The sequence below is a fragment of the Hippoglossus hippoglossus genome, chromosome 3, assembly GCF_009819705.1.
Source record: "Hippoglossus hippoglossus isolate fHipHip1 chromosome 3, fHipHip1.pri, whole genome shotgun sequence".
Lineage (NCBI taxonomy): Eukaryota > Metazoa > Chordata > Actinopteri > Pleuronectiformes > Pleuronectidae > Hippoglossus > Hippoglossus hippoglossus.
In genome coordinates this window covers 4,450,407-4,478,210 of record NC_047153.1, presented here as the reverse complement: position 1 = coordinate 4,478,210, position 27,804 = coordinate 4,450,407, and the positions used below count along the sequence as shown (strand labels likewise).

At 42.1% G+C, this 27,804-nt stretch overlaps 2 protein-coding genes across 3 annotated transcripts; both read right to left on the bottom strand.

The window, feature by feature from the left end:
- Window positions 1-23: 23 nt before the first annotated feature.
- Window positions 24-11,035, bottom strand: slc1a2a (solute carrier family 1 member 2a). Its single transcript, XM_034581333.1, has 11 exons — window positions 10,970-11,035; window positions 8,676-8,815; window positions 7,867-8,019; window positions 6,259-6,509; window positions 6,050-6,158; window positions 5,395-5,521; window positions 5,055-5,288; window positions 4,345-4,539; window positions 3,852-3,986; window positions 2,728-2,938; window positions 24-1,771 (listed from the first exon to the last, which is right to left on the bottom strand). The coding sequence occupies exons 2-11, from the start codon at window positions 8,806-8,808 to the stop codon at window positions 1,697-1,699; spliced, it is 1,623 nt and encodes a 540-aa protein (XP_034437224.1). The 5' UTR covers window positions 8,809-8,815; window positions 10,970-11,035; the 3' UTR covers window positions 24-1,696.
- Window positions 11,036-18,987: 7,952 nt separating this feature from the next.
- Window positions 18,988-27,119, bottom strand: LOC117759178 (inactive serine protease PAMR1-like). Of its 2 annotated transcripts, none has more exons than XM_034581133.1 (10): window positions 26,534-27,119; window positions 25,846-26,016; window positions 25,629-25,754; window positions 24,455-24,569; window positions 23,580-23,797; window positions 21,484-21,675; window positions 21,179-21,379; window positions 20,776-20,979; window positions 20,152-20,492; window positions 18,988-19,622 (listed from the first exon to the last, which is right to left on the bottom strand). In XM_034581133.1, exons 1-10 carry the CDS (start codon window positions 26,625-26,627, stop codon window positions 19,068-19,070), a joined length of 2,217 nt encoding a protein of 738 aa, XP_034437024.1. In that variant the 5' UTR covers window positions 26,628-27,119; the 3' UTR covers window positions 18,988-19,067. The 2 variants fall into 2 exon arrangements, with proteins under 2 accessions (XP_034437024.1, XP_034437025.1); XM_034581134.1 differs by having other exon boundaries at window positions 19,403-19,579.
- Between the last annotated feature and the right edge of the window lie 685 nt (window positions 27,120-27,804).

The following is a 27,804-nucleotide window of genomic DNA, read 5'->3' as shown; positions in this document are numbered from 1 at the left end:
TACATGAAAAAAACACTTCATCGCTCTGACAAGGAGCCCAACAGAATAAACCACCACATGGGGGCGCTGTTGCTCGGTAAAAGTTACACAGTGTTGCTTTAAAAACATAAAACTAATGTATGGTTATAAAATAAATCACCCTACGTTCACAACCTGTCACAACTAGTGGCCCATTAAAAGAACATTTCCACTGTACTAACATTGTTACACACATACGTATTTATATTTAAATAGAGAGAGAGAGCTATGGTCTTTATAGAAACTTTTAGCATAGCAAAAAAACAAGTCAAATTCTATACATATGTTTATAAACGTTATCTAAAGAAAGCATATACACAAAGTGCAAGGAGGCACTTTAAACATGAACATATAAGCTGTCACTTATATGGAAAGAGAAATAAATAATTCAGGTTGTTACACAGACTTAAACTCAAAAACATGTACAAATACAGCATCAACATCCAACGACCTTGTTGTTACGGCTTCTGATTCATACGAGAACTGGAGGCAGAAGTTAGTGTGCGCTAAACAAACGTTAACCGAAGCTTCTTAACTCTACATGCAATTGCAAGCCTTGTTATGTCTACTGTGCGAAAGAAAACTTAAAAATCTGCTGAATCCAAGTTGATATGTGGTGAGGAAGGCCCAGCCGTCCTCACCCAGAGGTCAGTGAAGCCGGAAGGTGGAAAGCTGTTTTAAATTTCCTCTGCTAAACTGTCATTCATGAACCGGAGTAACTTTTCTCCAGAAATCATACTGACTGCGCTCGGCAGTTGACGTCTTCAAGGCAAGGTTGTATAACAGCAAAGAAATAAACAGTTTGAAACAACACAGAGCAATGCACCGGCCTGCTGAGAGTTCGAGAGGCATCACAATCACAAGCTTCCGTTCAAACTTTCTCCCCCCCCTCCCTCTCTCTTCCCCTCTCAGAAACACATAAACTCAAGTACACAGGCATACTTTTGTTTTGTTTTTTGTTTTTTTTTACTACAAACAGAAGAATCGCAGTGCTTCACTCATAAACAACATATATACAAAAAATAAATACGTCAATAAATACATAACAGGGAGGGCACCCTTGTCGTACTCTATCCTCTGGCTGTATAGCTCTTTGCAAAACATCCTGTACTGTTTGTTACCACATTTAGAGGCCACGCCCCTTCTCCCCTTATGGTCCTAAGTCCTAAGCTTTGCTTCTTAGGCTTGACCATGACGACCAAGGCGTAATCTCATAAGTCAAACAGTCAAAGGTAATAGCAGTATTTAACCTTCTTGCACTTACATCATAATGCCACATGAAGCACTGTTCACTCCTCCCATGCTCTCGAAGCAGCACCGAGTAAGGCCCTGAGTGTTGTCAAGCGAGGGTTTTTTTTTATTCTTCTGGAACGAGTGCGTGACCCGTTCAATGCAGTTTGTGTCCAGTTGGTGCAAAAGCCAAAGATCTAATACAGGTTGGTGAGTCTCGTGTGGTTTGTCCCGGTAGCTCCCCGGACGGGTAACTGACCAAAAACAAAACAAATGTCCGACTTTGTTCTGTTCTCGCAGAACTGTTGACTCTGCTAAATTTATTTTTTCTTCTTTTTGCATATGATATATATATTTTTTTGGGTTGTAGTTTTTTTTCTAGTGTCGTCAGCAGAGGAGTAAAAGATGGTGGAACTCAGGGTAAGGCGCAGCAGCATCTGAGTCTGCTTTATTTCTGGCATTTCCATGGTTCCTCCTCAACAAGAGAGAAGTCTGTAGTCTTGCCATTTTTCCCCATGGTGACCTGAAAGCAATTATCAAGAACATCTAACCACTGGGGGCCAAGGCACCTTCAGTCACAGACCGTCACCGGCTGTGGGCAGAGAAGCCATAGCTTCAGTACATCAGGCCACTGGCCCTGGGGCTGGGTTTAGTTTGTGAATCCCCCGGCATTGACAAACATGTCCTCTGATCCACTGATACATATTGTTATTGACAGAATTATACAGAGGAGCTGTCTTCCAGTGTTGGCCATGTATTTTATGGATTCTCTGCCCAAACCGAATTACAATCCTTATCAAAAATGATCACAATGCAACTTTATAGCATCAGAAAAAAAAAGAAAAAAAAAGTTGCATTACACAGGCAATGAAATATCAACAGAAACTTAATGCATGAGAATTCTCCGAGCTTCTGTTTGTTTAGAACGCTAAAGCTACGCTATAGATGGGGGGGGGGGAGGATCTGAGATCAGCATTTCATGAATGAATGCATCAGTTTGGATGAGACATGGTGAAACAGCAGTCTTTATGTGTACCACAAAAACTCTGAGAAGGTTCTAGAAAACTGTAATTTGGTCAGGGCTGCCATAAATACATGTCCAATTGGGTAGACAAAAGTGAAATCAAGACATATCACAACAAAGTACAGACTAAAGTATAAACGTGTACAAGACGACGCTTTCTGTAAGATTGATGTTTAAAAAATAAACACTTTCATTTGGAGTTTTATACGAGAATTTTTGATGGATGATAAAAAACAAAAAAAACAAATGTAGAATGTGAGTTTTGCTTTTTTTTTTTGGAACCTGGTATCACAAAAAAACTGCTTTTTCATAATGACAGTCACTATGCACGTGGTCACAAATGCACCGACACAGGAAGTCACGTAGAAAAAAGAAACACGAGCACAACACGTGGACAGAGCCGGGGGAAGGATTCTCTACATACACGTCTCTATGTCCGTTAACATGAAATGTACCTTGGAGTCGTCTATCAAGATTGAGTTGTGGTTAGTGTATACATTCTGGTTGCTGTTATTTTCATAGAAGGATTGTGTCTTTGCCATCTCGAATTCGTCCATCCGGGCCTGCTGGGCGTCAAACAAGTCCAGCTCGTGTTTGCTGAGGTGGTAGACGATGCCCGCGCCGTACGAGTCGCCCACCACGTTCACCGAGGTCCGGAAACGATCCCTGCGTGTCGGAGAGGAGAGGGAGCGAGGAAACAAACCAAAACATTAACACTGCACCGTCTCATCCCAACCATTTTTGGAGGGATTCATATGAAACTGTGGTTTGCAGATGATGGGTTAGCGTTGATGATTTTGGTTCCCCTGACATTTGCCTCTAGTTTTGTGTGAAGCCTCTTAAAAGCTATGGGATGGCTTCCCCTGTACAGACAGTGATGGTTTGTAGATGATGGGTTCGGGTCAGGCTAACCCCCGTAACTCAGTGACTTCGGCCCCTTAGCCAGAGTTGTATTAGTTGTGTACATCCCCCCCAAAACATATGGTAGAGACCCGAGCAATGTGCTCACTGACTGAAATGAGACACAGCACAAACCTAAATTCAATTTTAAGTAAAGCATCTGTTTCAATTTCTGCGTGTGTGTGAAGAATCCATAAATATATGTATAGAGTCAGACAGAGAAAGATAAAGTTTCTTAACTACACAGACTGTCTATTTCAGTCATTATGTTAAAGAAGGTGTGGGTTTATTTTTAATGAGATTCTATATTTCTTTCTCCTCTTGTCTACCTCATTCTGACTTGAGGCTGCTGTAACAACTTAATTTCCCCGGTGTAATGTTTGATCTTATCTTATCTTATCTTATCTTATCTTATCTTATCATGAAGCAACTACACAGTGAGAGTTTGGAATCAGGTTGTGGAGAGTTGTGCTTAAAAGCCAACAAACATTACTGTTATTCTATTAAAACTGAGCATGATGTGGTTCTCATTTCTTACATTTCTCAGTTTTGTCGAGTTGATGAAATGAAAGGAAATAAACTTATTTCTGTCTGAAGGGAGTCTTGGCATCTGTGACTCTAACAAACCCGTGATGGAGCTAAAATCGACGGACCGGTTTTGTGTTGGTGTTGAACTCACAGCAGCCAGTCGACAGCGACCAGGAGGCTGATGTCCTGAGTGGGCAGCCCCACCGCCGTGAGGATCAGGAGCATGGTCACGAGTCCCGCACTGGGGATACTGGCTGCTCCGACACTGGCCAGGGTGGCTGTCATACTGCACGGGAGACAAGTCCAACGCTCAGCGGGACAAACAGCAGGCTCACGGCCTCCGACAAACACACACACTGCACACGCTTCACACTCAGTCACTGCATTTCTACTAAAAGAAAATCCTCTTTACTAAGTCGATTGAGAGATTCAATTATATAAACCATAGTTTTATTTAAGAATGTCAAAAAATACATTTGCTATATTTAAAAACTTTTGAATTTATGCATGTTTCATGGGTATTTACAGGGGAACAAATTATTTAAAATTATAATATTCACTGTTTGAGCAGAATCCGTCTGATTTATTGTCAATACATTCCCTCACAAACGTGCTGTGACATCTTCCTGTAGCCACGTTCTCACCTGACGGTGATGATCTGTCCCCAGTCGAGCTGGATCCCATTCATCTGAGCGATGAAGATGGCCGCCACGGCCTCGTAGAGCGCGGTGCCGTCCATGTTGATGGTGGCGCCCACGGGGAGCACGAACCGCGTCACCCTCTTGTCGATGCCCAGGTTCTCCTCCAAGCAGCGGAACGTGACGGGCAGGGTGCCGGCACTGTGGTAAAACGGGAAGAAGGGGTTTTGTCTTAAACAACTTAATTTGACTGGATCTTTTAATCTTGTATTTATACTGGAATAAATCCACTTTCATGAGTTTGACTTCACCGAAGAAACTAAAACTTCTACTCATTGGAATTCACCATGAGTCGACGGTGAGACAACGTCGGTTGTGACTCAGCAGTTGTTTTGTTTGGGTTACTCTGATAATTAAGTGTTTCTTGTGTAGATGGCGCCGCAGTGAGCCGGCAGGAACTTGAAAGAAGCGAGCGAGCTCACCTCAGGAGGCCAAATAATGTATCTCATATCATTAATAAAACATAGAGTGTAGGAAAGAAATATCCCACATGGAGGCAAAGTGAGAAGCCGCTGCTGGCGAGACGGCTGCGTAGTCGCCACTTGGAATAAAAGTTGTGGTTGTTATTTAAAATACGGCAGAAAGACGTGAAGGTGTGAATATAAACCTGTGGAATTTAAAGCAGGAGAGAATATTTTTAAAAAATGTTTGCAAACCTGGACGCTGTTCCGAGCGCTGTCACCCAAGCCTGGAATATTCCCATGAAGAACTTGAAGGGGTTTTCTTTTACTATCACAAAATATATCAGCGGAAGGAAGATGCCTCCGTGGATGAGGAGGCCCACGATGACGGTGACCATGTACATCCCCAGCTGCCTCGCCACCACCTCCAGGTCGGCGATGGAGATGATCTTTCCGCAGATGAGGCAGGCGATACCGAACGGGGAGTACCTGAAGATACACGTGTGTGATTAGGAGTCGCATTTGTTTGTGTGATACTCTGAGTATTGGCAGTTGCACTGATCGTGGATCGATGCCTGCGCCGGACAGCACTCACCACATAATCGCACTAACGAGCCTCATAACGATCTCGTTCAGGACGTTGAAAAACTCCAGCATCATCTTGGCCTTTTCTCCCATTTTGCCCATAATGACTCCGAACGCCACAAAGAACCCAATCAGACCTGGAGGACGCAGAACACAGAGACATTGAGTCAGTCTCAAATAAACCTGCGTAGAAATATACAAGAGTGAGGTTTATTCCTCAGTGTGTCTGTTACTACGAAAACAAAGATAATATTCTGTGTATAGACGATGTAGGAACGTTGTTCTTTTGTTTTTTTGCTGTTATTGGAAACCAACATGACTTTTGTATGTTGTACACTGTTTTTCTATCTATTAATTATGATATCTACCATGATACGTATCTATTCCGTATTTCTGACACATCACAGAATGCTCAACACATCACGACCAAATAAATCCTTTAACGAGAGCTTTACTTTTGTGGATTTTCTCTTTTCAAAACATATAAATAAAAAAATCTGGCACGTGTCCCTTGACTACAAGTATTTCGACACAGACCTGGATCCAGATGAAGAATCAAAACCCTTTTCTATGATCAAGTCTGACTGTGCAGCACTGGTGGAGGAACTTGAGTTATTATGTACTTGTTCTCTATTTCTATTTCTGTTTCCAAACGCTTCACCTACCCAGGACATTCATCCCACTCTTGAACTGCAGCGACCTTTTCACTGTGAACTGTGGGGGTGCCTTGGTCCTGTTGGTGGGCACTGGTACTTTAGTGGTTACTGTTTGGGTCTGGACAAGAAGCGAACAAAAAGAAAGCAGTTGGGGCGAGTGGCAAATGAATCAGACTTGACGTGGTGGGCGAGAACTTTTTCTTCTCCGAGACTCCTACCTGCTGAAAACAGGCCTGCACCAGGTTCTCCGGGAAAAGATTGCGGATGAGATCGAAGAAAGCGTCCACGCTGGACACGTCGTCGTTCTTCTTGCCCTGCCCGAGGTTCGCCTTTAGCTTGGGGTTCCCGGGGTGGATGAGCAGCACCAGGATCACTCCCAGGACGGCTGCGATCACCGTCGTCGACATGTAGTACACCATGGCCCTGGTGCCCAAGCGCCCGCTGGACTTGGCATCCAAACCGGCGAGTCCTGTTAAGAAATAGAGAGAAATAAAGACAATGTCCACAATCAGAAGGATAAAACCCTGAAACACTGCAAAGATCAGTCGTGTTTGTATGATTTCTGTATTTATTTGACAGTGAGACTTTCTCCTGTTCTCTCCCACCTGCAGCCTGTGCACACAGCAGCTCATCTCACCCACTGAAGGAGCTGTTGTGATTGTGACTTCTCCCTGAGGACGTATTGTGCGAATATATTGGAAAAAACAAATTCTGCACCTGGCGGTTTTATGAGAATTACAATCAAAGTGAGACGACTCGGTTCGGAAACTGCTGCTCGAGCACATGTAAGCACGAGAACAACCTCGGCTCCCCACGTTTGTACCTAGTTAGACAATTGGATTTATCTTTTGAATTCAGGGTTTAATTATCCAGCGTGACAGCAGGTGACTGTGACTCAGTTTCTCTGTTGACTCATGGAGGGAACAAGGTGTCTCCACTTCCTGAACAGCACACGGTGCCGACAACATCTGTCTTCTGCACGTGAACTCTGCAGGGATGGTGACTGAGAGTGAGTCAGAGGTTGTGTTTAAGTTGTGGAGAGGACGTATTTTATATGAGTCTGCACATTGTACAATATACAATTTAATATGTGCATTAAATCTTCATATGCGCTGGATAGCTGGTGATTATTTGGTATTTTTCTTATTGTTGTATGCATCAGTAAAGACAGTTAAATTAGTTTGTTAAAACAGGTCTGTGGTCATTTATATACACACAAATACACCTGACCAGTGTAATATAAAGAACAAGAAACACTGTTCTTATATTCTTATAAAGAACTAAAATGTATTATTTCATTTGATTATGTATTTCAGAGGAAATGACAACACAACTATACGTGTGTTATTTCTATATGTGGGAGATTGTAGTTGTGTTGTTCTACTTTTAAAACTAATGTCAGGTTGAAGTTTTTACTTAATATAAAAATATAATATAAATAAGTAATAATCATGGAACAAAAGACCTCCTGTCTTTCACACTGTTTTTGTGTATATACTTAACATGTATTTTATTCTAATACAAACAGTAAACAACAATAATTATAATAATTAATTCATCTTAAAAGACTTTAAACGATGCTCGAAGACACTTTAGGTTAAAAAACAGTCCACTCAAATTAAAGCAAATACATATAAATATAAGATACACATCATTAATAACACATTATACAGTTCTGAAAAGATGACAGTATTTTAAGAGGCATTTTATAATTTTTCCTGAGGGGAAAGTAAAATACTTATTCCCTCCATTTCTCCCCAGCAACAGGTTGCACCACGAGTATCACTCGTCCCTAAGTGCAGCAGAAAGCTGTGAGCGTCTCGTACCTGTGACCAGACTGGAAACAACGAGCGGCAGGATCAGCATCTTCAGCATCCTCATGAGGATCTCCCCCGGGAAGGCGATGATCATGATGACATCAGCGGGCAGAGGAGATATGTGCCGCAGCAGCATTCCAGCGATGGAGCCCAGAAACACACCTGAGCCGGCGAGGAGAAAAAACGAATATCAGCATCATACTCTGAGACACGTGAACACTTAATGTGACTTAATGGAAATACCTTAACGACCGTGTGATGAATAAAATCTCACTTTCTTCCCATCAGAATTGTTAATTATCGCCACAAACTGTCATCTGAGTCAGAGCCAAGATGTTAACTTTAGATTCCCGGCTAATTACAACATATGTGATGAATAAAACCGTTAAACTCATGAGCTTGTTACGTTTTACTTCTGCAGCAGCTAATGAAATAAAAGCACCACTTTATATCAGATTTTATCCGTCAACACATGAGCATAAATGAAAAAAAACTCAAATTAAATATAAAGTGCTTCAGAGTAATTTAAATCCATTAAGATCAAAAAATATGTTGCTTGCTATTAAATTTCCTCTCAGCCGAAACCGCAGGAGTTGAAAAACACAGCAGCCATTTAAAGTAGAGTTTGTGTATTCTTCCTCGTGTGGGTGGAATTTCTCCCACAACCCAAATTCATGTAGGTGGGATAATCGCCCGGGAGCTGTAGATGTGTTTGTGTGCAGCAAACCTACATTTTGTCCGATGCATGCTGGGAAAACCTGCGCCCATGACCTTGATAAGTGATGATTAGTAAATGAGTTGTGTGACTGTAGACGTACCGAGGATGGTGAGGGTGAGAACCATGTGCTTCATGACTTTGTCACAGAAACTGCTACACATGCCCTCGGGATCTTTCACGATGGGCTCCAGGTGGCTCTCGTCCATCCTGACCTCCACTTGCTTCTTCATCATGTTGGCACTAAAAGAGGAAGAGGGACAACGAGGAGTGTTCATCACAGGGTTTCCAACAACTATTTACAGGACGGATATCTATGGGTGTGTTGTTGGCGGTGCTCTGAGTGCAACTCTACTTAGTTTGTTTGCAGAATTACGCAAAAACTACTCAACGGATTTCCACAAAACTTGATGGAAGTATTGATATGGACCAAAAAAAACTCCAAAACATTACATTTTCGATCAGAACAGAAGGGAAAGATCAAGTCTTCTCTCTTCCACTTTTTTCACATTGCCAATTTTCCAGGGAATAATTGATAGATCTTGATCCTCACATTAAAAGGACTGAAATCTATGAGTGTGTGTAATTTGTTAAGGAGACTGTTGGACCTTGGCTGATTCCTTGATATAAAAATAACACTTATTTGCGACATAAATGAAGCTTGAGGACGTTGAAAAGGCGTGAAGCTCCCACACGGTACCCAACGGGTCACTGCTGGTGTGGGTAGAAAACACAAGCAGCTGATTAGCAGCAACATGTGCACTGGAGGAATCTCATTTCCATCTGTATCTCCACTTAGACCACAGGAGCTACAGCACAAGAGTTCATTGGTGATGGAGAAATGGTGCACACGGAAAAGGATAACTGCTACGTCCTGTTTATAATTTACCAAAAGAGACATATGTACACATGATTAAATCTAATTAATTCTGCACACTCTTCACTCTGAGTTCACAGATGGACTTTTATAATCAGGGACTGACATTCACAAACAATTAGCACAGAATCAACATAAGAGTTTGTTTTGTAGTCGGCATTTTGAGCAATTTATTCCACTTTTTTTCTCGCTGACTTTGAATAAACACATAAACCATCTGTCCTCCGCTCTGCTGCTGCTTCTGTTCAAATGCAATCCATGACAGTTTATTACGTGTGCATTAAAATACTCGAGCAAAAAGAACATGCATATTCGGGACATTTCTTTTATTTGTCCATAAGCATAATGTGCAGATGTTGCTGATCATGAGGATGATGAAGAGGTGCTGGATGAACCTGGCACCTCTTCATCTCACTGCTCCATCGTGTCACCGAAGCAAAAAGCATCTCAGGTTTGTTGTGGTCTGGCGTAAAGCCTCTTGGACTTAAAGATCAGCTCGCCCCTGTGCAGCCTTTAAATCCTCTGTGCAGCACAGACGTGCACACTTATGTAACAGCGTAGATCTGTTTCATTGGGACACCGTCGACCTTCATGCCTTCAACAACTGGAATATTAACGCTGGCGGCAAACGCTACAGGAAAAGAAAAAAAGACGTTTCTCTCCTGAGAGGTTGTAAATTAAGTGAAACTTTTCCTCTGAGAAAAAGTGCTTCCCCTTCAGAGAACCATGAACGACGGACAGCAGGAACAAAAGCTGATTGATTTCTAATAGCACAGAAACATAAAGCACACATCGCTCCACGTGTAATAACTCGTATGTGAATTAGTTTCTGCAAAAGGCAAAAGAAAAGGGGTCAGGAACATATGAGGTGAGGACAAATTGCCAAGTCAATCACGCCTGTCTGATACACTGTGCTCCAGCATTAATGAGACTTAAGCCCTTTAAAGAGGATATAATTAGCGCCTCCAGCACACAAGCCACCGAGTTATGCAACAGAAAAGGGGCTTCCCAGGAAAAGTCAAGGTGTCACCTCCACCCGCATACTTACGATTATGCAGGAGATTATACTCGTTTTTAAAAACAAGACCGCCACGTTCGCTACAGGATTTATTGTTGTTTTGGGGCAAAGAGGCAACGACAACAAATCAGTTTGAGTCCAAACAATCTGCACGAGTGACGAAGGAAACATTTATAAAGTTCTGATTTTTCTCTGGTTTGGACACCTGATGCAAACAAGTCAAAGATCAGAACAGGACGCGCCACATTTAAAGAGCTTCAACAATAAAATCTGAAAATTTGAAATCAATATGCATCATTAACAGCATGACTACAGATGTATAACTGTATAAAAATAACCTTTATATACCACATATATACATAATACACCTTTGCATTATTGCATCGATTATACATCAATATATGTAAATTTAAAGCTGCTCAGGAGATACTGAACTTTATTTTGAAAAGGACCTCTTCATTATAACAGTATGAAGATGATCCCATTAAAAAACAATACTCACCAGTTGTCTTGCAAGTTGTTTTGGAATTGAAATTAAACTGGTGGAGATCTACTACACAGCCGTCTTCACAGGGGAAGACATTAACAAAGCCATGACTCGTGCATTAATAAATCCAATCAGAACATGATTGAAAAAAGAAAAGATCTTCGGTAATTTAAAATCTTCGTCCTCAGCGTTCGGCGTAAATCCACAGTCACCTGCTCATTCGGCTGCAGGGAGGCGTGTAAAGGGAAAGTGATGGAGGTCTGACACGAGCCTCCCAGACAGGAAAGGGCGGAGTCAAGCAGCTGAGATTACCAGCGAGTAGAAAATCCTGGTGGTGGTCTTTTTATAACTTTTGTGTTTTGTTTACTTCTCCAGCGTTAAAGGGCGCAAATTGTTTTGTTTGCAGAAGTTTTTTTATTTCGTTTACGGGTCCTGTTACTCGCGGCCGAGAGAGGAAACTGAGCACAACACAAACATGGCTGCTTCCTCTCCAAAACCTATTTGTCGACCTCAGTGGATAAAATAACACTTTGATATTATCAGTAGTTGTGTCACGATTTATCTTCTTGGCTCCACTGACCACTTGAGGAACTTTAGTGACATTTAAAGCGTAAAAATCTCGACCAATCAATTATGAGATTTATCCTTTAAAGAAAAAAAAGGCTTTCATGTGACAGATCTGTGGCCAAGTTTTCTCATATTCACCTTGTGCCAATTAGAACATTTAATTACTTTACTCCTAATGTGCCAATCCATGAATTATAAAAGAAAACACCTTCAAAACATATGGAGGTGCGATGTATTAACTTGAGAAGATTAATTCAGTTCAATTCAATTCAATTATTCAAGCAGGAATAATTCATAGAAACTGTTTATTATCTCGTTAATTCAGAAAAATGGTTCAAATTTTATTTTTCGGGGACATTTTTGACAAGAGGAACAGCAGCTGATTATTTTTGACTCAAATTTATACTTTACTCATTTGAAAACTAGACTAAAAGTTTGTGCAAACTAAAGTTTGTGCAAACTATTTTTATAATGTTAATTGGGTTCATCTGCATTTCTCATTATTTTTTGAAAGATTCAATTGAAAGAACGAATGAAATTAATAAATTAGTTAACATTTGATTCGCAGTGAGTTTCTTGCATTGAGTTCACCACAGACAGTATCGCCCCAATTTAGCAGCAAAACACTCCAATGAAAAGTAATTTGTCGGAATAAAAGTAGGAGAAATATTAATTGCTGTTTCCTCGAGACATTCTTGAACTTTCGATCTAACATATAACCTCGCTAATTATGACTTATGCAAAAATAGACCTAGTTTCTGGGAGATTTTTTAGCGTTTGTCAGTTTTGTTGCGAACAAAGAGAAAAATCACAGAAAACATAAACCTTTCTATCATTTTATAAACTGTTTATAGTTTTTTGTTTGTTGTTATTATTATCATACATGAATGTTTTTTGTGCTCATCTGCCTGAACGACATCTTTTGACGAGTTTTTAGTGTTTAGTGCTCGGTGTGATCGTTCTCTTCCTGGAATCGAACGTAGCTTCTTTCAGTCTCTTCTCTTAGAGTGACACGGCCGTTGTGCGTGCCCGCCGTCGCCACGATGCTGTTGCCATGGCCACATTCACAGCACTGATTAATGTTGTGCTGGGGCGAGCGACTGCGTGTGGACAAGATGATTACCGAGGCGTCTGGAGCCGTTTGAAAGTTGCTCTTTTATCACGGGTCAGTCTCTCATGTCAACGTTTTTTTTTTTCCTACTTCATCCCTCGACGTGGGAATCAGAGGATCGGAATTGGAAGGTGAACTGAATGTCTGATTGCACGGTGGTCTGCGACGAGGAGGAGCACGTATGTAAACTGCTGCAGGAAATAGGCCCCATTATCCCTGCTGTGTGAGGAGGCCCCTGTGCGTCGGATAGGTGACCCTCAACATCCGCAGGGCGTGCGCGAGGCCTCCCATTACCCAGCATCCTCAGGGCTTCTACAGGACGGAGGAGGGCACATGGCAAAGCCCTCGTCCGTGCGTCTTCCGCAGCTCGCTCCACCTCTCCTGCCCTCAGCACCAAGCCGACCTCATGCTGCAACACCTGACAACACACAGCACGCTTAGACAGCAGGTGGCTATAATTATCTAATCTGTCCTGAGCCACGCTAATCCAGCGCACATACACACAGAGATGGATCAGACACACGGTCCGAGAACAGGTCGGCAGCTGTGAGATCTCAGAACATATTTCCCACACATCACGGCACCGAGGCCTCCTGCTTCAGATGCTGCGGACACACGTTGATATTGATGGTGGATCACCTCGTTGGGATCAGATAATAAAAAACAGTTAACGATAACACTGATGCGTCTTCAGATATACGTCCGCCTGTGATTCCATGTGGGAGGGTTTCTGTGTGAAAGCTTTGCACACGTCACTGCACAAAGTCACAAACGCAACAAATCCTACTTGTGTTGATGTCTTGAGTTTCACTGACACGGAGCCAACAGACACTCAGTCCATAATATCGTTGTTTTTAATGGAATTGATTGAAGTGGAAGTGTAAAAAAAACTAAAAGTTATTATTTTTAAGATAAGATAAAATAAACTTTATATCAATCCTGAAGGAAATTATTGAACCGTCTTGCTCCGAGATTAAAACAATAATAATACAATAAAAAATAAGTATTTAGTATAAATATATAAGTGAAAAATAAACCTACAAATGTAAAATATGCAAGAAAATAAAGATATAAAGTGTAGTATGTGTGAAAATAAAAAATGTGAAGTGTGTACAGAGTGAATGTAGAACTGGTGCCTCACAGCAACTACAACAGAAATGAAATATGTTAATGTGAGACAGTCAATTTATAGTAATAGTCTCATTAATAGTAAAAGTAATAATCGTAATATACTTAAGTGGAATTAGAAAGAATTTATGAGGATAATATTTCACATGATTTTGAAATTATTTCCACTGATAAAATTAGTTGGTAACAATTAAGTATTTTCAGATAACAGATTAAAAAAGCCTTTGACTTGACAAGTAGCTGAATATGTTGCTAATGGTAAATGAACCTTGGTCCTGATCATCAGCTTTGACATTAAGCTACTTCAGCAAAATACTATATACTATAATATACTATACTTTATAATATATTCAACAGAATACATCAACCTGAGAGGTATCGGGGGTTTAGGGTTCTTCCTACACTCCGCTGACCTCAAACTCAACTCAAACTCTTTCTGAGAGCAAGAAGGAAAAACATGAGTCGATAAACTAAGAGCTGCAAAAATATGGATTCACACCTGTCTGCAAAAACTTGATGGCAGGAAGTAGATAAAGTTTCCCAGTGTAATAAATAGATTCAACAAAAACTAAAGACCAAGTAAAAATGTTATTGGAAAATAATCTAAATCTTAGCTTTTGGAACAGAATAACCGTATTATTTTGTAGTTTAGATTTAATAAATGCAACACAGTGGCTCAGTGTGGACCACAGGCTCTGCAGTGGGAGCAGTCATTAGTCAACAGAAACCCTGTTTAGCATCGCCGAGGCCTGGATTGCAATCAGGAAGCGCGGCTGATGATGGTGTTTCAGTGATGAATTTAATGACATCTGTCTGATAAGAGCAGCACTGGAGCTGGATCTGAGTCACAGCTCCTGATTACGAGAGCTCACGGCTCTTACTTATGCAGGAGATGTACAATTAAAACATTTCCCATCGGATGAGCAGCTCTTGACTCCACTTGAGAAAGAAGCTGCGAAAGGAAACGTCGTTTTTACCCAGACTCGTTTCCCCGTGTCTCCTCGACCGATCCCTTCCACAGAGTGAAGCTAATTAATGAAGCTATGGGAAGGTGCACTTTTCTGCAGTCTTATCATGGCTGAGGTGAGAAGATGATTATTATTAATTTCCATCTCTGTGCATTGAAAAGCTCGCTGCGCAAAACTGGCTTTGACTTGTTTCACTGAAAACCAGCTTCCATTCGGCCCAAAACAGAAAAATCCATCTTTCAACAGATCTAAAATCTTGTTTACATCTTGAACATCGTGAACAAGCGACCAGACATCACTGATTTGGTTTAACTGGGGGTTGTGCCTTGTTTTGTTTGGGATCTTGTGAGATGGAAAACTTCACAATGGAGACACGACACTGAGCTTTCTGTCTGTAAACAATGGTTTTCATCATCTCACTCTATCATTGTTAGAGTTCAACAAGTGTGAATGATCTGAAATAAACACTAACCTCTGCTTTTGAAACGTACAATGTAAATAAACGTATTATTAAAGTTATTATAATTATAATAATTAAATGAGTATTCATGTTTTTGTTTGTGTCTTTTTTTTCTCTTTGCTGTCATTATATCTCAATCTTAATTAATTACCTCTCTGGTAGACAAATAGATAAATATGCATGGATTTACTTATAGAAATTAAAAATTCTTCATTGCTCAAAATGTGATTAAATTTCAGATCTTTTCCTGAAGCATTTAAGTGCCACAGTTTCACTGAGGAGTTGAACGATCTAATGCTGTAAGACTGTGGGAACCTGCGTTATAAATTTAATGGGCACCTGCTTTAGGAGCCAAGTCTTGAGGAAACAGAATAAAAACCTCTTTATAGTCCCACGATGACCCGTTTCCAACACTGCACACGGCGACTATCACTTGATTCATTGTCAATTCCCAAAAGAAAGTGAATTGAGTGGTTGCTTATGGAAATGACAGCGTGACACATGCCAAGGTCCCTCCACCGCTTCCTGTGCCCACTGAGAGTAATTACACATTTAGAAGACAATCATTTGCTTTGTGCCCGAGGCCGTAAATAGAAATATGGAGGAGGTGGAATTTTAAATAACTGAAAATAAAAAACAACCTTTTAAAATTAGAATAGAGAGGAGATGCTGTACGATTAAAGCTTTTGTGACTGAATTAAATATTTGTTAGTGTCTTTCTGTCGTCTTTTGGACTTTGTGTCTCAAAAATATCATCGATGTCAGGAGGTTTTTCTTCGATTGGGATAAGATGAGTCATCGCAGAGTCGTTCACACTTAACAGCAGGAGAGATTGACCTACAGGGGAAATGCATCACGGTGTTGAGAGGAAGTGTCGACGTGCAGGGAAACTACTCAGATTCTCACATCTATTCATTATATTCGAATTCACTTATAGAGGAAGAACGTTTCATCTGTAATTCTATAAATAAATAAAACACACAGGTCTAAGGAGTCATGCAACATTTGAATCCTGATGTAAAGTTGTATTTATATTCAAAGAAAACTAAATCAAACACAAAACATTTATGAAACTGTCATTTTAAGATGCTGAAAACAGATTTTTATGGGAACTGAGTAAATCCGTGCCTCTCTACAAACTGCACTTGATGTATTTTTGATCCAAGCCATTGGACCTGGAGATTTCTCCTCAGGATTTCCAGTTATTCTGCTGATTAGACACTTGAAAGTCTCTTTCAGGCACAAGTGAATAAAAGGGACAATTATTTTACTGACCACCTTCTTATTCTGTGAAAGAACATTTTCTACCTCCAGAAAAACAAGATTTCCTTCATCACGTAATCTCTGTGGAAAGAGTTATTCCCTTGATTACAGTCTAAATGTCCAAACTAATGTTTATTTCTATTACTATGACATAATATTAATGTTATATATTAATGTCTTTATCCACCGTCTGTCACTGAGTGTGTTTCCTCTGTGTGTCAGAGTCTGCAGAGAACACGCGGACGACAAAGTTGCATTGAAGGTACGAAATGCATTGTTTAATTTATACTGTGTCAAAAGAAGATGTGATCGTGTCTTTGGTCACGTTCACTAATAAGACGCAGAAAGAGAGAAAAAAGAAAAGTGATGTGCAACTCATCCAGTTAATTTCACTTGGGATCCACAGTGTAATCCTTCTGGCGATTCTTTTGAACTTCATCTTCTCTTGAGTTGAAGGGTGTGTGTGTGTGTGTGTGTGTGTGTGTGTGTGTGTGTGTGTGTGTGTGTGTGGAGTGGGTGGGGGGGGGGATTGAATCTCAAAGAGCGCCAGTATCTCTAATGATGCACATGTGGCCCGGGGGCCATCAGTTTTGCATTGCTTTAAGAAACTGTCACTTCCAGAAAAAAAAAATGCATGAGTTGACTCGTTCCTGTCCCGAGATGTAAAGTCATTAATCTTTTAATTCACGAACAGATGTGTCTCTCACCAACGCAGCTTATTTCAAGACTTTGGGCGCTGATGATGATTTTTTTCTTTTTTTTCTGGTACAGGCATTTCGCCAGTTTCCTAACGTGACCTGCAATGAGCCATTGATTCAGGAGAAGGGGAGTGGGAGTAAAACCAAGCACAGCACCAACCAGTACACTCAGGTATCTGTAGAAATGGGTGACAGCTCTAACAGCACAGCAAATCAAGAGCTACGATTGAATTGTCTCGAACCAAGAAACCAGCATGAGGAAGAAACACTGATGGAAGTTATTTGTAAAAGTTCTACGCATATGAACATGTAAAGAAAAGTATCGTCTAATTCTGCACCTCATAACATCCTTGAATAATAATTCTCACCTGTGGAAGTCTTGCATTCTTTAAATTTTCTTTCCTGACTTGAAAAAAAAAAAGGTAATTTCCTTAAATCAATAATGTGCAGAGTCTGTGGAGTGAGCTCATACAGGTGTTGCAGCAGGTTTCTCCTCCTCTCCCGCGCTAAGGTGCAGAAATCCCTGCTCCTTCCCCCCTGCGACCTAAACGAGCGTCCTGCACATCCACACTGATGCACAGACTGAGGGGTGGGGACTCGAGATGAGAGGTCAGCACCTCCCGTCAGGTGTGGGTGGGGTGTTCTCCTCTCGGTTAAAGAGGAGCAGATTAGCAGAGTTTGGCCCCTGTTTTAAGCAGCGTGACACCAGACAGTAAAATGGAGACCTCCTGCTAGTAGGAGACATTAAGGCCCAACGTCGGTTAAATCGCCTCATAAACATAACAGTTTTAAATGCCTTTGTTTTTACAGTGCATGCATTACGTTTCTTTGATTCTCAAATGTGCGGCGGAGCCACTGAATTTTTCTTCTGCAGTTGAATCAATGAGGCATTTTACTAGCCTCGACTTCTGTGTGTGACTTTACTTTGTGTGAGAAGAAAGCAACAGAATCCCTCCTGCTTTATTCTGTCTTCCCCCTCGCAGAGAGTGACTACTGAACTATACTCATTGTTTAATTGGCTGGGATTAAAAGGTGTCCTGCACAAAGCCGCGGACGGCCCAGCGGGTGTCTGCGTCTCAGGAGTAAGAGCTAAGTTTAGCAAATCCTCTCAGTGTGTTTGTTTCCCAATGCCCTCACATGCAAACACGCTGCAGACAAACTGTACATATTAAGATGAACATGCAGTCTGTACACGGTGTGCCGCCAATGCACGTGCACACATGCATAGCTCCAGAGTAAGGGCGAATGGCCCCTCCGTGATCGTGCTCTTAAACTGACGACTAAATGTGCATGTTTTTTAATGTGTAAATTAAAAGTATGCATGTAAACTGAATAATAAAATCAATTCAGCAGAAAATAAATACATGCACGTTTTGCACTCCTGCAGCATGAACATTACGACTCGATGTGCAGATAGAGACTCATCCCTCTTGGAAAATTGTTATCTCCTGGTTAGTCAGAGGTCAGAGGCCTGGAGCCGACAGAGATTCAGCGGCCAAGGACACGTCAGCAGGACGGAGAGGTGGAATTAAAGGATGGACACTCTGAGCTCCTGCGCACTTTTTTAGATTTGACAGTGGCTTCGGCACTGACTTGGCAAAAGAAATCAGCAAAAACAGGACAACAAGTAAAGTTTTTAAAAAGTCCAACTGTCAAAATGGGGAATTTATTTTCTGAAAAAAGGATTATCGACAGAATTTATTGTGAAAAATAAGCCACATACCCATAAGGTGTAGATTTAATAAGAAGGTGGATGTGCACCTTGTGTTTGAAGTGGAGGTGACCCAAATACAGAACTTTACCGTTTAAACAGATCTCACCTCACACAGTCACACACACACACAGGAAGCACAACACACAACTTGTCTGCACCAACTCTGAGATTTAACTAATTTCAGATTAAAGATGATAAACATATTCAATTCATGTTATCCTCTATCCAGTCTTGAAAACTGCCAACTCGTGTCTGAGCTGAGTGAGTCTGTCGGTGGCAGTTGTTTTCCTCGTAGCTGAAACCCTCCAACGCGAGCAGCTGCCAGCCCGAGCTGCTGGAGGCTCCCCGAGTCTCCTCTTGACCCGACAAGACTCGACCTGTGGGGGGGAACACAGCTGGCAGGGTGGTGAGGCCCGGGACGGCACAAGGGCTTTCAGGACTGGACGGCCTCTCGACGACACACAGTGTGCTTGCTGCGGTACGTGTTCCCCCCCGAGCTTCTTCACAATGAGCCACATCACTCAACTCAACGAGCTCCGTTTGGCTCGGGGCAGCGTAGCGGCTCAGGTGCCTGTGATTGTCCGGTGGAATCCACCTGGAGGTGTAGGCCTGCCGCTCCGTCACATCTCCGCCGTGCATTCTGGGTAGACACACCGGCAGCACGCGCTCGCTGATCCTGGCCTTGTCCTTCAGCTTGAGCACGGCCACGCTGGCGTCTGGTGTGAAGTCAAAGTTTGGATGGACTAAAATATCTGAGACCTGGTGAGGAAAAAGAGAAAAATGGAATTAAAAAGTAGAATACCTGATGAAAACCTGTCTCCACCATTTTTCAGTTTTGCAATAAGTGTTGAGATCAGATAATATGCATCAAGCTGTGCACTTATTTTTAAAACCCAAATCAAATACAGTTGTATCCCGGTAAAGCTTTAAGTGCACATGCTGATGCCGGAAGGATTTCTCCCTGTCACCGTGTAAAAACAAAACCCTGTCCAGAGGATTATATTTATTTAATGAAGATTTCTTGCTTAATTCTTCATTGCATCTGCTGTTTGCTCAAGGGAAACTTTGTGAAATGTTTAAAATAGAACCAGTGTCAGTGGAAGACTTTATGTGAAAACATGTTTATGCTTCGAGGTTAAAAGTAAAAATAAATGTTGTTTAATTAAATGGAATAAAATCCACCATCAACACAAACCTTTTACAATGAAACAGTTATTTTCAGTAATTAAATGCAAACATGTGAGAGAGTTTCCCTCAGATGTGTGGGCTGTTATCGACTGTGCTGTACCCTGAGGTGGTGCAGGCTTTTCGACTGAGCCCTGGACGCCTGGTGCTGCTGCTGCACGCCTATCACGACCTTCACGTGCGCAGGGTGAAGCGGCCGCTGCTCGTCCTTGTCCACCACGCACCGAGCCGCCACCAGGACGCTGCGCTGGGCGAGCAGAGCCCCGCTGCAGGCCAGGAGCCAGAACGTGGACTCCTCCGAGGCCTCCCGTCCGCCGCTCACTCCCTGGGACCTGTGGCCGTGGGCCGTGCGGTCAGGGGGCGAGCGGACGTAGACGGCTGCGTGCCACGGCCACTGAGTCTCCGAGAGGTTGTGAGGACTGAAAGTGTCGAATTTGCCACAAACTGTGGAAAAAGCAACAATCAGAGAGGAAGAAGTTTCAAAAGGTACAAGTAAAACTGCAGTAATATGTGAAGAATATAGGTTTAGACATAATTCTGCTGTAGCAACAAGGACATTTGTAATAAATACTTCAAGGCCCTTCACACTCAGGTATGTTACATTGATGAAACATGTTTTATTGAACTTTTCATCTATTTAATGCTTCACATTACTCACTTAAAAGAAGAATATACATTGACATTAACTCATCTTTCACTTCACAGTGTGACCTGCGGCGGCTCTCACCTGGCGAGCAGGAGACGTGGCGCCCGCTCCACCTGCCGCTCTTCAGACAGGTGCGCCGGGGGCTCCCCGTGTGGCGGTAGAGAGGCGAGGCACACTTGTACTTGATGCTCGTGTGAACTGAGTGAAAGCCACGAGGAAGCTCGTCCAAAGAGACGTCATGTCGACTTTGTCGCACAAGTTCAGACACTTTGGGCTCTCGACAGGCTGCAAATCAAAAGAGCGACTGTTGTTATATAGGAATCACTTCCACTGTTTCAATAACATGAATAAAGATGATCAGAAGGTACAACTACACAATTGGAGTTCGTCTTTGTGATGAAGTGGAAACATCGTGTGTGACCATCGTGTGTGTACCAGCGCGTGTGAGTGGTCGACCTCTGGTGTGTTCTTGAAAACAACTAACCTCTCACACACTTTGGTGGCCTGCTACTCCAGGATCCATTAGAGAGACAGGTGCTCTGGTGGTTTCCACTCAGAACGAAGGAGTTTTTACAGAAGAACTCCATCGTCTCCGCCTCCGCGCCCCCCGCTGTGTCCTGAGCCGGCCTGTAGTAGCCGTTGAGCAATTTGGGTGGAGGGGCACACTGGACTCTGCTCGTCTGGCCTGTGTGAGCAATAAAGGAGAGACGAAGAATTTCCCAGCAAATGCACCGTGTGGCTTTTAGTATCAGAAATGAAGCCCAGAGAAAACCTGGTGGAAGAAAGTACCTCTCACACACGTGGGAGCGGTGCCACTCCACAGGCCACCAGGCAGACAGCTCCTCTGCTGGGAGCCGCTGAGAGTGAAAGGTGGACGACACTGGTAGTTCACAAGCACAAGCTTCTGCTGGAGGCCGTACACTGGCAGCGAGTATCCATTCACTGGTTCATCTGGAGGTGCACACCCTGGATCCCCAGAGGCTGAAGTGGAGGAGAAAACAAACTTACACTCAATCAACAGGTTAGTTTTATTACATTTTATTACCATCAACAGTAAAAAAACTGATTATGAAGTTTGAAAATGAGACCAGGTAAAGATAATCCTCTATTTGTCCCACTATGGGGACATTTGATTGTACAAATGTATTAAAACTATAGATTGTAAAAATATAACCATCAGTAAAAGTAATAAATAAGTAAAAGTACAATATATATATGAGGAAATATGAAAAATACAGATGATAAAACAAAAAAACACATCTTCCACTCTGCAGATATTTGACATATTGGGTTTGAATTGTTGAAAATGTGATGAATACAAATGTATTGTTGTGTGTTCAGCATATTTTTGACTGAAATGTTTAAATAGTAATAAAATGTCACTTTTCAATCAGTTTAATAGAAACAGTTTTTAAATCGTACAACGTGTCAAGATGCCCAAGGTAAAAAGATAACACCTTTTTTGAGTAAATATAGAAAATATATGTTTTAAGGGTTTAAATAAATGATTTATTTGCAGCACTGGAGGTGATTGACGGTTTGAAGGTTGACGCAGGTTCTTTTGCAAACTTTTACAAAACCCTCTGCCTGTATCAGGAGGCAGATCCAGGATTAATTTTTCAATATGTTTGCAAAATCTTAGGGAGAATAATTCATGGGTCTTGGTGAAAAAATGTGTTTAGGGACTGAAACATTTACATTTATTTTTTGTCCAAGGCTTTAATTTCAGAAACAGCTGGAAAAACACAGACTGAGACTTTTTTAACCAGAAGTTTATGCAGCGAATATAAAAAAAGGTTATTTCAACCTGACAGAATTTAACATTGAGAGAGAAATTGACCTCTTTTACTGAAGCATCTCTGAAAACCACCACCTTTTAGTTTGATCTTTTTTTTATCTCGTAGCTTTTCAAAGGCCCCTTCTTTTTCCCAAGGGAAGAGGTTCTATGCTTAAAAAGAAAAACTCTTCTGTAACTTATTGATGTAAATCTTTCCAGAAATCTTTCTGAAAAAAATGCCTGAACGCCCTCTCGTGCAGCAGCAGCGGTGAAATGATACGGTTTGGTGAGCGGCCGAGAGATGCCCATGAGGAGAAAACACAGAATAAATGGGATGCAAGTTAGATGCATGAATTGCTGCAGAGAAACGGAGAGAGAGAGAGAGGTGAGTGTGATAAATCTGTGTCACTGACTGCCCGTCTCACATCGCTGAACACACACACACACACACACACACACACACACACACACAAAGAAAAAGTCCACAAGCAAATGTGCTGCATTTCATAGGAGAGAGGTGCTGCACTATGCATGGAGGGGCAGCGGAGAATCATCGTGTATTCATGATATCTGAAGTAGACACCTTCAGTATACCATGAAAAAGAATAAATCAGACTGGTGCGGTAGTATTCTGTGTATGTGGACTCCACAGAGGAAACCAGCTTCATACGGGGAATAAGACGACTCTGCCAAGACTGTGTGGACAAAATAAGAAGGAACAGCATATAGAAAAATATGTATTTTTAATTCTGCTTTTATTTCCGCCTGATTCTGTCTCATGATTCTGTTAATGCCCCTAATTTTTGTATCTAATTTACTTTTATCTTGTTTTTTTTGTCGCACAGTTACTTGTACAGTAAATTTTTATCCATACTTGCTTTTTATTTTCTCTGCCATGAATGTAAAGCACTGGGAATCAACTACTTTTGTTTTTAACATGCTACAAAAATGAATCTGTCTTGATTTATAATTCAATATAATGCAGAAACTTTCTCACTCAAAGTAAGACACACATCATAAACCTTTGAAAGGAAGCAGTTGATTAAACTGGTCAGTGATTGTGTAATTTCTCCTATGCCGTGTCAATATATATATATATTATACCTGCCTGAACTCTCCTGAAAAGTGAGAGCAAATCCATCGAAGTTGTTGTAGCCATCTGAGGTGAACAGGATGTGCAGGCGATTCCCGGAGCTTTTTATCGGTGGAGGCAGCTGATCCCCACAGAACCGGCCAATCACAGGGGAGCTCAGGTCATCGCCGTTGCGCACCTCGACGTAGTCGTAACGACACGTGTGGTCGGACTCCAAACTGAGCAGAGAAAACCTGCAGCACAAACACACAGAGATTTTATGGTGAGGTTACAATTTGTGTTGTTCTTGTTGTATCTTGCTTACAGACACACAAACCAACCAACAAACAAATGCATGGGGCTGAATCAGAACCTCTTTGGCTGATGGTAGAAATGATCCCAGTCATTCATGCATGTGGCAGTTTACAGTCCGACAACTTACTAATAATCACTTATCATGTTCAGGGACTCGGCCCTTCCCAGCATGCACCACACTCTACGTGGGTTGTTGGTCCAGTACTGCACTAACACACATGTCACTTCATGTTCCAGGTATTTACTCCTCACTCTAATCTGAACACGGTTTCGAGTGAGATCCAATGATGCCGCTCATGTACGACTTGCTTATTCGCTGTGTTTATGGTAAATATTTTCCCCGACTGGAGCCAAACGTAACCCCGAGGAATCCAGGAAGTCAAACACAGAGACGGTAACATCTTCTGACGGCTTGACTCACTCTGGTATCACCAGGGGCTCAGCAAGTCCTCTCAAAAACATGCTGGGCTTTTCAGATTAAATACATATTGTCTGTGTAGTTTGGGAAACTGGTCTCTCTCTCTCTCTCTCTCTCTCTCTCTCTCTCTCTCTCTCTCTCTCTCTCTCTCTCTGTGCTGTGGAGGAGTGACGTTCACCTGAGCTCGATGCTTCTGCCCCTCTGCACTCGCACTCTCCACTCACACCGGGCGTTTGTCGGGTAACTCTCCAGGACCACGAGACCCTGGGCTCGCTGGATGACGCCTCCACATGCTGCAAGAGAAACGTAGTCACTTCCGATTGGTAAATTCATGGGTTCACGGGTCGTGTGTTTTTAATGTGGCAGGTGGAGACATGATGGGAAACAACCACCAACTTCAAAAGCCATGATTATTGACTACTGAGTAATTAAGCAAAAACAAGATAAGGTAAATTCTCTAATTTGATTTCTATCACTCTTCACTATTGAGGGTTTAAGGTTTTCTTTGGAATTTTAAAAGAATACACAAAGGTTTCCTCCTTCACCAAATCATCAGTCAAATAAATCAGCCAATTTAATTAAAAATCTTTTATCAGTTTGACAGTGAGACACCACACAGGTTGCTCAGGACAACAGAAGCAGCACAATGGATCCTCTTGTGTGAAATAACTCCATCAGGTGTGAGGTATTTTTCCACCAGAGAAAGGTTTCACAGTGAAAAGCAGGAGTGGCAACGTGTTCAACCTGTTTGTGTTCATCTATTATTAAACCATGAGCGTCACAAGCCCACACTTTATTCAAATCATTTAGCTGCGGGAGCTTCGGCAAAACATTATGCTGATGATTATGTTTATTAAAAGAAAAAAGGAGATACTACAAAAAAAGGACGCTGTCGCCACCAAGTGAGCATGTGGTGTATTACAAATGTGTAGTTGAAGTTTATAAAGGGTGACGACACAGATTTGATAAAGATTACATCCCCAAAATAATGTGTATATTATATATTATGATAGATATTAAAGAAATGTAATCTTAAGTGGAGGATTATGTTTTTAGACTTTAGACTAAAATAAATGTCTAAATATACATGCTGGAAATTATAAATTAAGATTGTAAAACTTTGAAATACATGAAGAAGTTTGAATTAATCGAATATAAGTCGCAGTCACTGGCTACACTCACTTGTCAGCAGTTGCATATAAACTTAAAATGTCAAATGTTCACTAACCACATTGACACCAAACTGGCAAATGCAGTGTTTGCCCCATGTGATCAATGCATTCTCTTATCATCGATGATATTCAGAACATCAGACCTATACTATAGCAAGATAAGCGCTTACAGCAACTCACTTTTACAGTCCCCTCCACTCCAGCCTTGGCGACACTCGGTGCAAAACTTCCCATTGACGAAGAAGTCGTCGTTGGCCCTCCACGTTCCGTTGTGGCAGGTTTTGCAGTTCTCGAACAGGCTGCAGCCTCGCGGGGTCAAAGGGCACAAAGAGGACGACGGTAACGATTTCAGGTCATCGACCAACAACACTTTGTACGAGCCACAGTGAGAGAGTACCTGGGTGGATGATACAGGGGTCACACTGATCCAGAGCGTTGCGGCAGCAGGGGACGGTGTAACCCACCCTCGACCCTTTGGAGGGACACTGGCACTGGATCAGGTGGTACTCACAACATGGACGACACATGATGCTCCACTCAGCGCTCGGACAGGTGTCCCCTGTGGGAGCTGTGGAAACCAGACGAGAGACCATTGGATCAAACTTAACAAGAAACATCTGACCTCTTAGTTATTGGTCCTCAGGGCCCCGGGCCATTCCCTGCTTTGCTCCTCCTACGCCCCTGATTCAGATGAGGCCACAGCTAATTGTCATCGTCCCATGTTTAATTCAACCCATCAATATCTATGGATTTCTGTGTTAAGTGTAAATAACAAATCCTCCCAGATATTGAACCTTCGCTAATACGTCTGATATCTACATTTATTAACAATAGAGGGTTGAACAGAGGTTGAAGCAGGAGAAGAAAAGTGTTTTTCTGATTTCAGTCTGCTGCACGAACTGGGAGCAGAGGAAATGACTCATCACCAATAAATACCTCCACAGTTAGTCATCACATCAGTAAACAGGCTTCTCTGTAAAAAAAAATTAGCAGAATTCTAACAAAATATGAAGGCAATCAATATAAAGTTGTGTAAAGTAAGAACAACATTCAATCGAAGCTGTGACAAATGCTTTTTCACTCACCACGTGGCCAAGCTGTGACACAAAAACAGATATTTAAGAGGAGGCAGCAGAGCTCAGGGGCCACGTTCATCTTCCTCGTGAGGAAAGGGAACATCTCAGCTGCAGCAGCCGTCCAACAAGGCTTCAGAGGAAGTATCTCCAGCTCCGAGTCAGATCATCCTCTCCTGCTCAGAACACTGCGTAGCTGCGGATGATGAATTCTTCCATCTCGGCAGAACGGACAGAAATCATTAACCCATTCCTCCCGGGATGTTTTCATTTGCTTTGCGATTGTTCGGCTCCCAATCAGTGTTCCATCTGCAACTGGTTCCACTTTCTCTGCTCCCGTTATGAGCTCAGACTGATCAGAGCACACTGTGACTAACGGGGGGGGGGGGGGGGGACACTCGCTGGCAAAGTGAGTGGAAAGAGCATTTGAGGGGAAATGAAGACAAGCTAATGAGAAAAGCAGTGATGAAGAAAGTGCAGAGGAAAAATAAAATCTATCAGTTCAGGGAGAGGATTCGAGGAAACATGTTTTTTTTCTTGGAAGCTGCAGAAGCTTCCTCTTGCTCCAAACAGTCAGTCATTAGAAATATAAAATATGCGCTGTGCGTGCGTGCACGAGCACGAAGACAAACGAGTTTACTGATGTGTCATCACACACCAGCTGCCAGACGCCAGACATGACGGCTTCGCAGCTTCTTTGTAGACAAATACCAGATGTTGCCTGTAATGACCCCGTTCAAATGTTTATGATGTCAGTCTCCGCGGATCTGCCAGGAGCAATGAGGCTGATAGCAGCGTCACAGCCCATCGCAGGACCAGGGCTGCTTTTCCATTACCTAAGACATTACGTTACCTGAGAGATTCCATGTTGTGATACCAGTTCTCATCTTCTGCATTACAGCAGGTTGCAGATGGACTGACGGAGAGATGTGACTTCAACTGCTCTTTAGAAAGACTATTATCTTTTATTTTGTTCTTGCAAGACAGGATTGAGACACTTTGGGACTCTGGTTGTGTTCTTCTTTGTTTTATGATTGTTCACAGAAATGCAGCTCAGGTAACTTTGACACAAGTTGCCTATAGGTGTGAATAGTCTGTCAGCCCTGTGATCCGCTGACAACCTGTTCCACGACCTAGGTGAACATGAACGTTCACCAGCTGGGATGTGCTCCAGCCCCGTTGTTTCAAAGGATAAGCGATATGGATGATAGATGGATGGAGGACATAGATCTCCCATAGAATCGCATCGGTGAAAACCACAAAGTGTTTCAACAACATGTAGG

What these genes read in the sequence shown, in the direction of transcription:
- slc1a2a (XM_034581333.1), bottom strand. Translation starts at nt 8,808, where the DNA reads ATGATGAAGAAGCAAGTGGAGGTCAGGATGGACGAGAGCCACCTGGAG. An exon ending in TCTCACCCTCACCATCCTCG is followed by an intron (nt 8,020 to 8,675) that starts GTACGTCTACAG and finishes TCGCCGGCTCAG; the next exon opens with GTGTGTTTCTGGGCTCCATC. An exon ending in TGCAGGCCTGTTTTCAGCAG is followed by an intron (nt 6,159 to 6,258) that starts GTAGGAGTCTCG and finishes CTTCTTGTCCAG; the next exon opens with ACCCAAACAGTAACCACTAA.
- LOC117759178 (XM_034581133.1), bottom strand. Translation starts at nt 26,627, where the DNA reads ATGTTCCCTTTCCTCACGAGGAAGATGAACGTGGCCCCTGAGCTCTGC. An exon ending in GAGTGGAGGGGACTGTAAAA is followed by an intron (nt 24,570 to 25,628) that starts GTGAGTTGCTGT and finishes TTTCTCTTGCAG; the next exon opens with CATGTGGAGGCGTCATCCAG. An exon ending in GGCAGAAGCATCGAGCTCAG is followed by an intron (nt 23,798 to 24,454) that starts GTGAACGTCACT and finishes TTTGTGCTGCAG; the next exon opens with GTTTTCTCTGCTCAGTTTGG.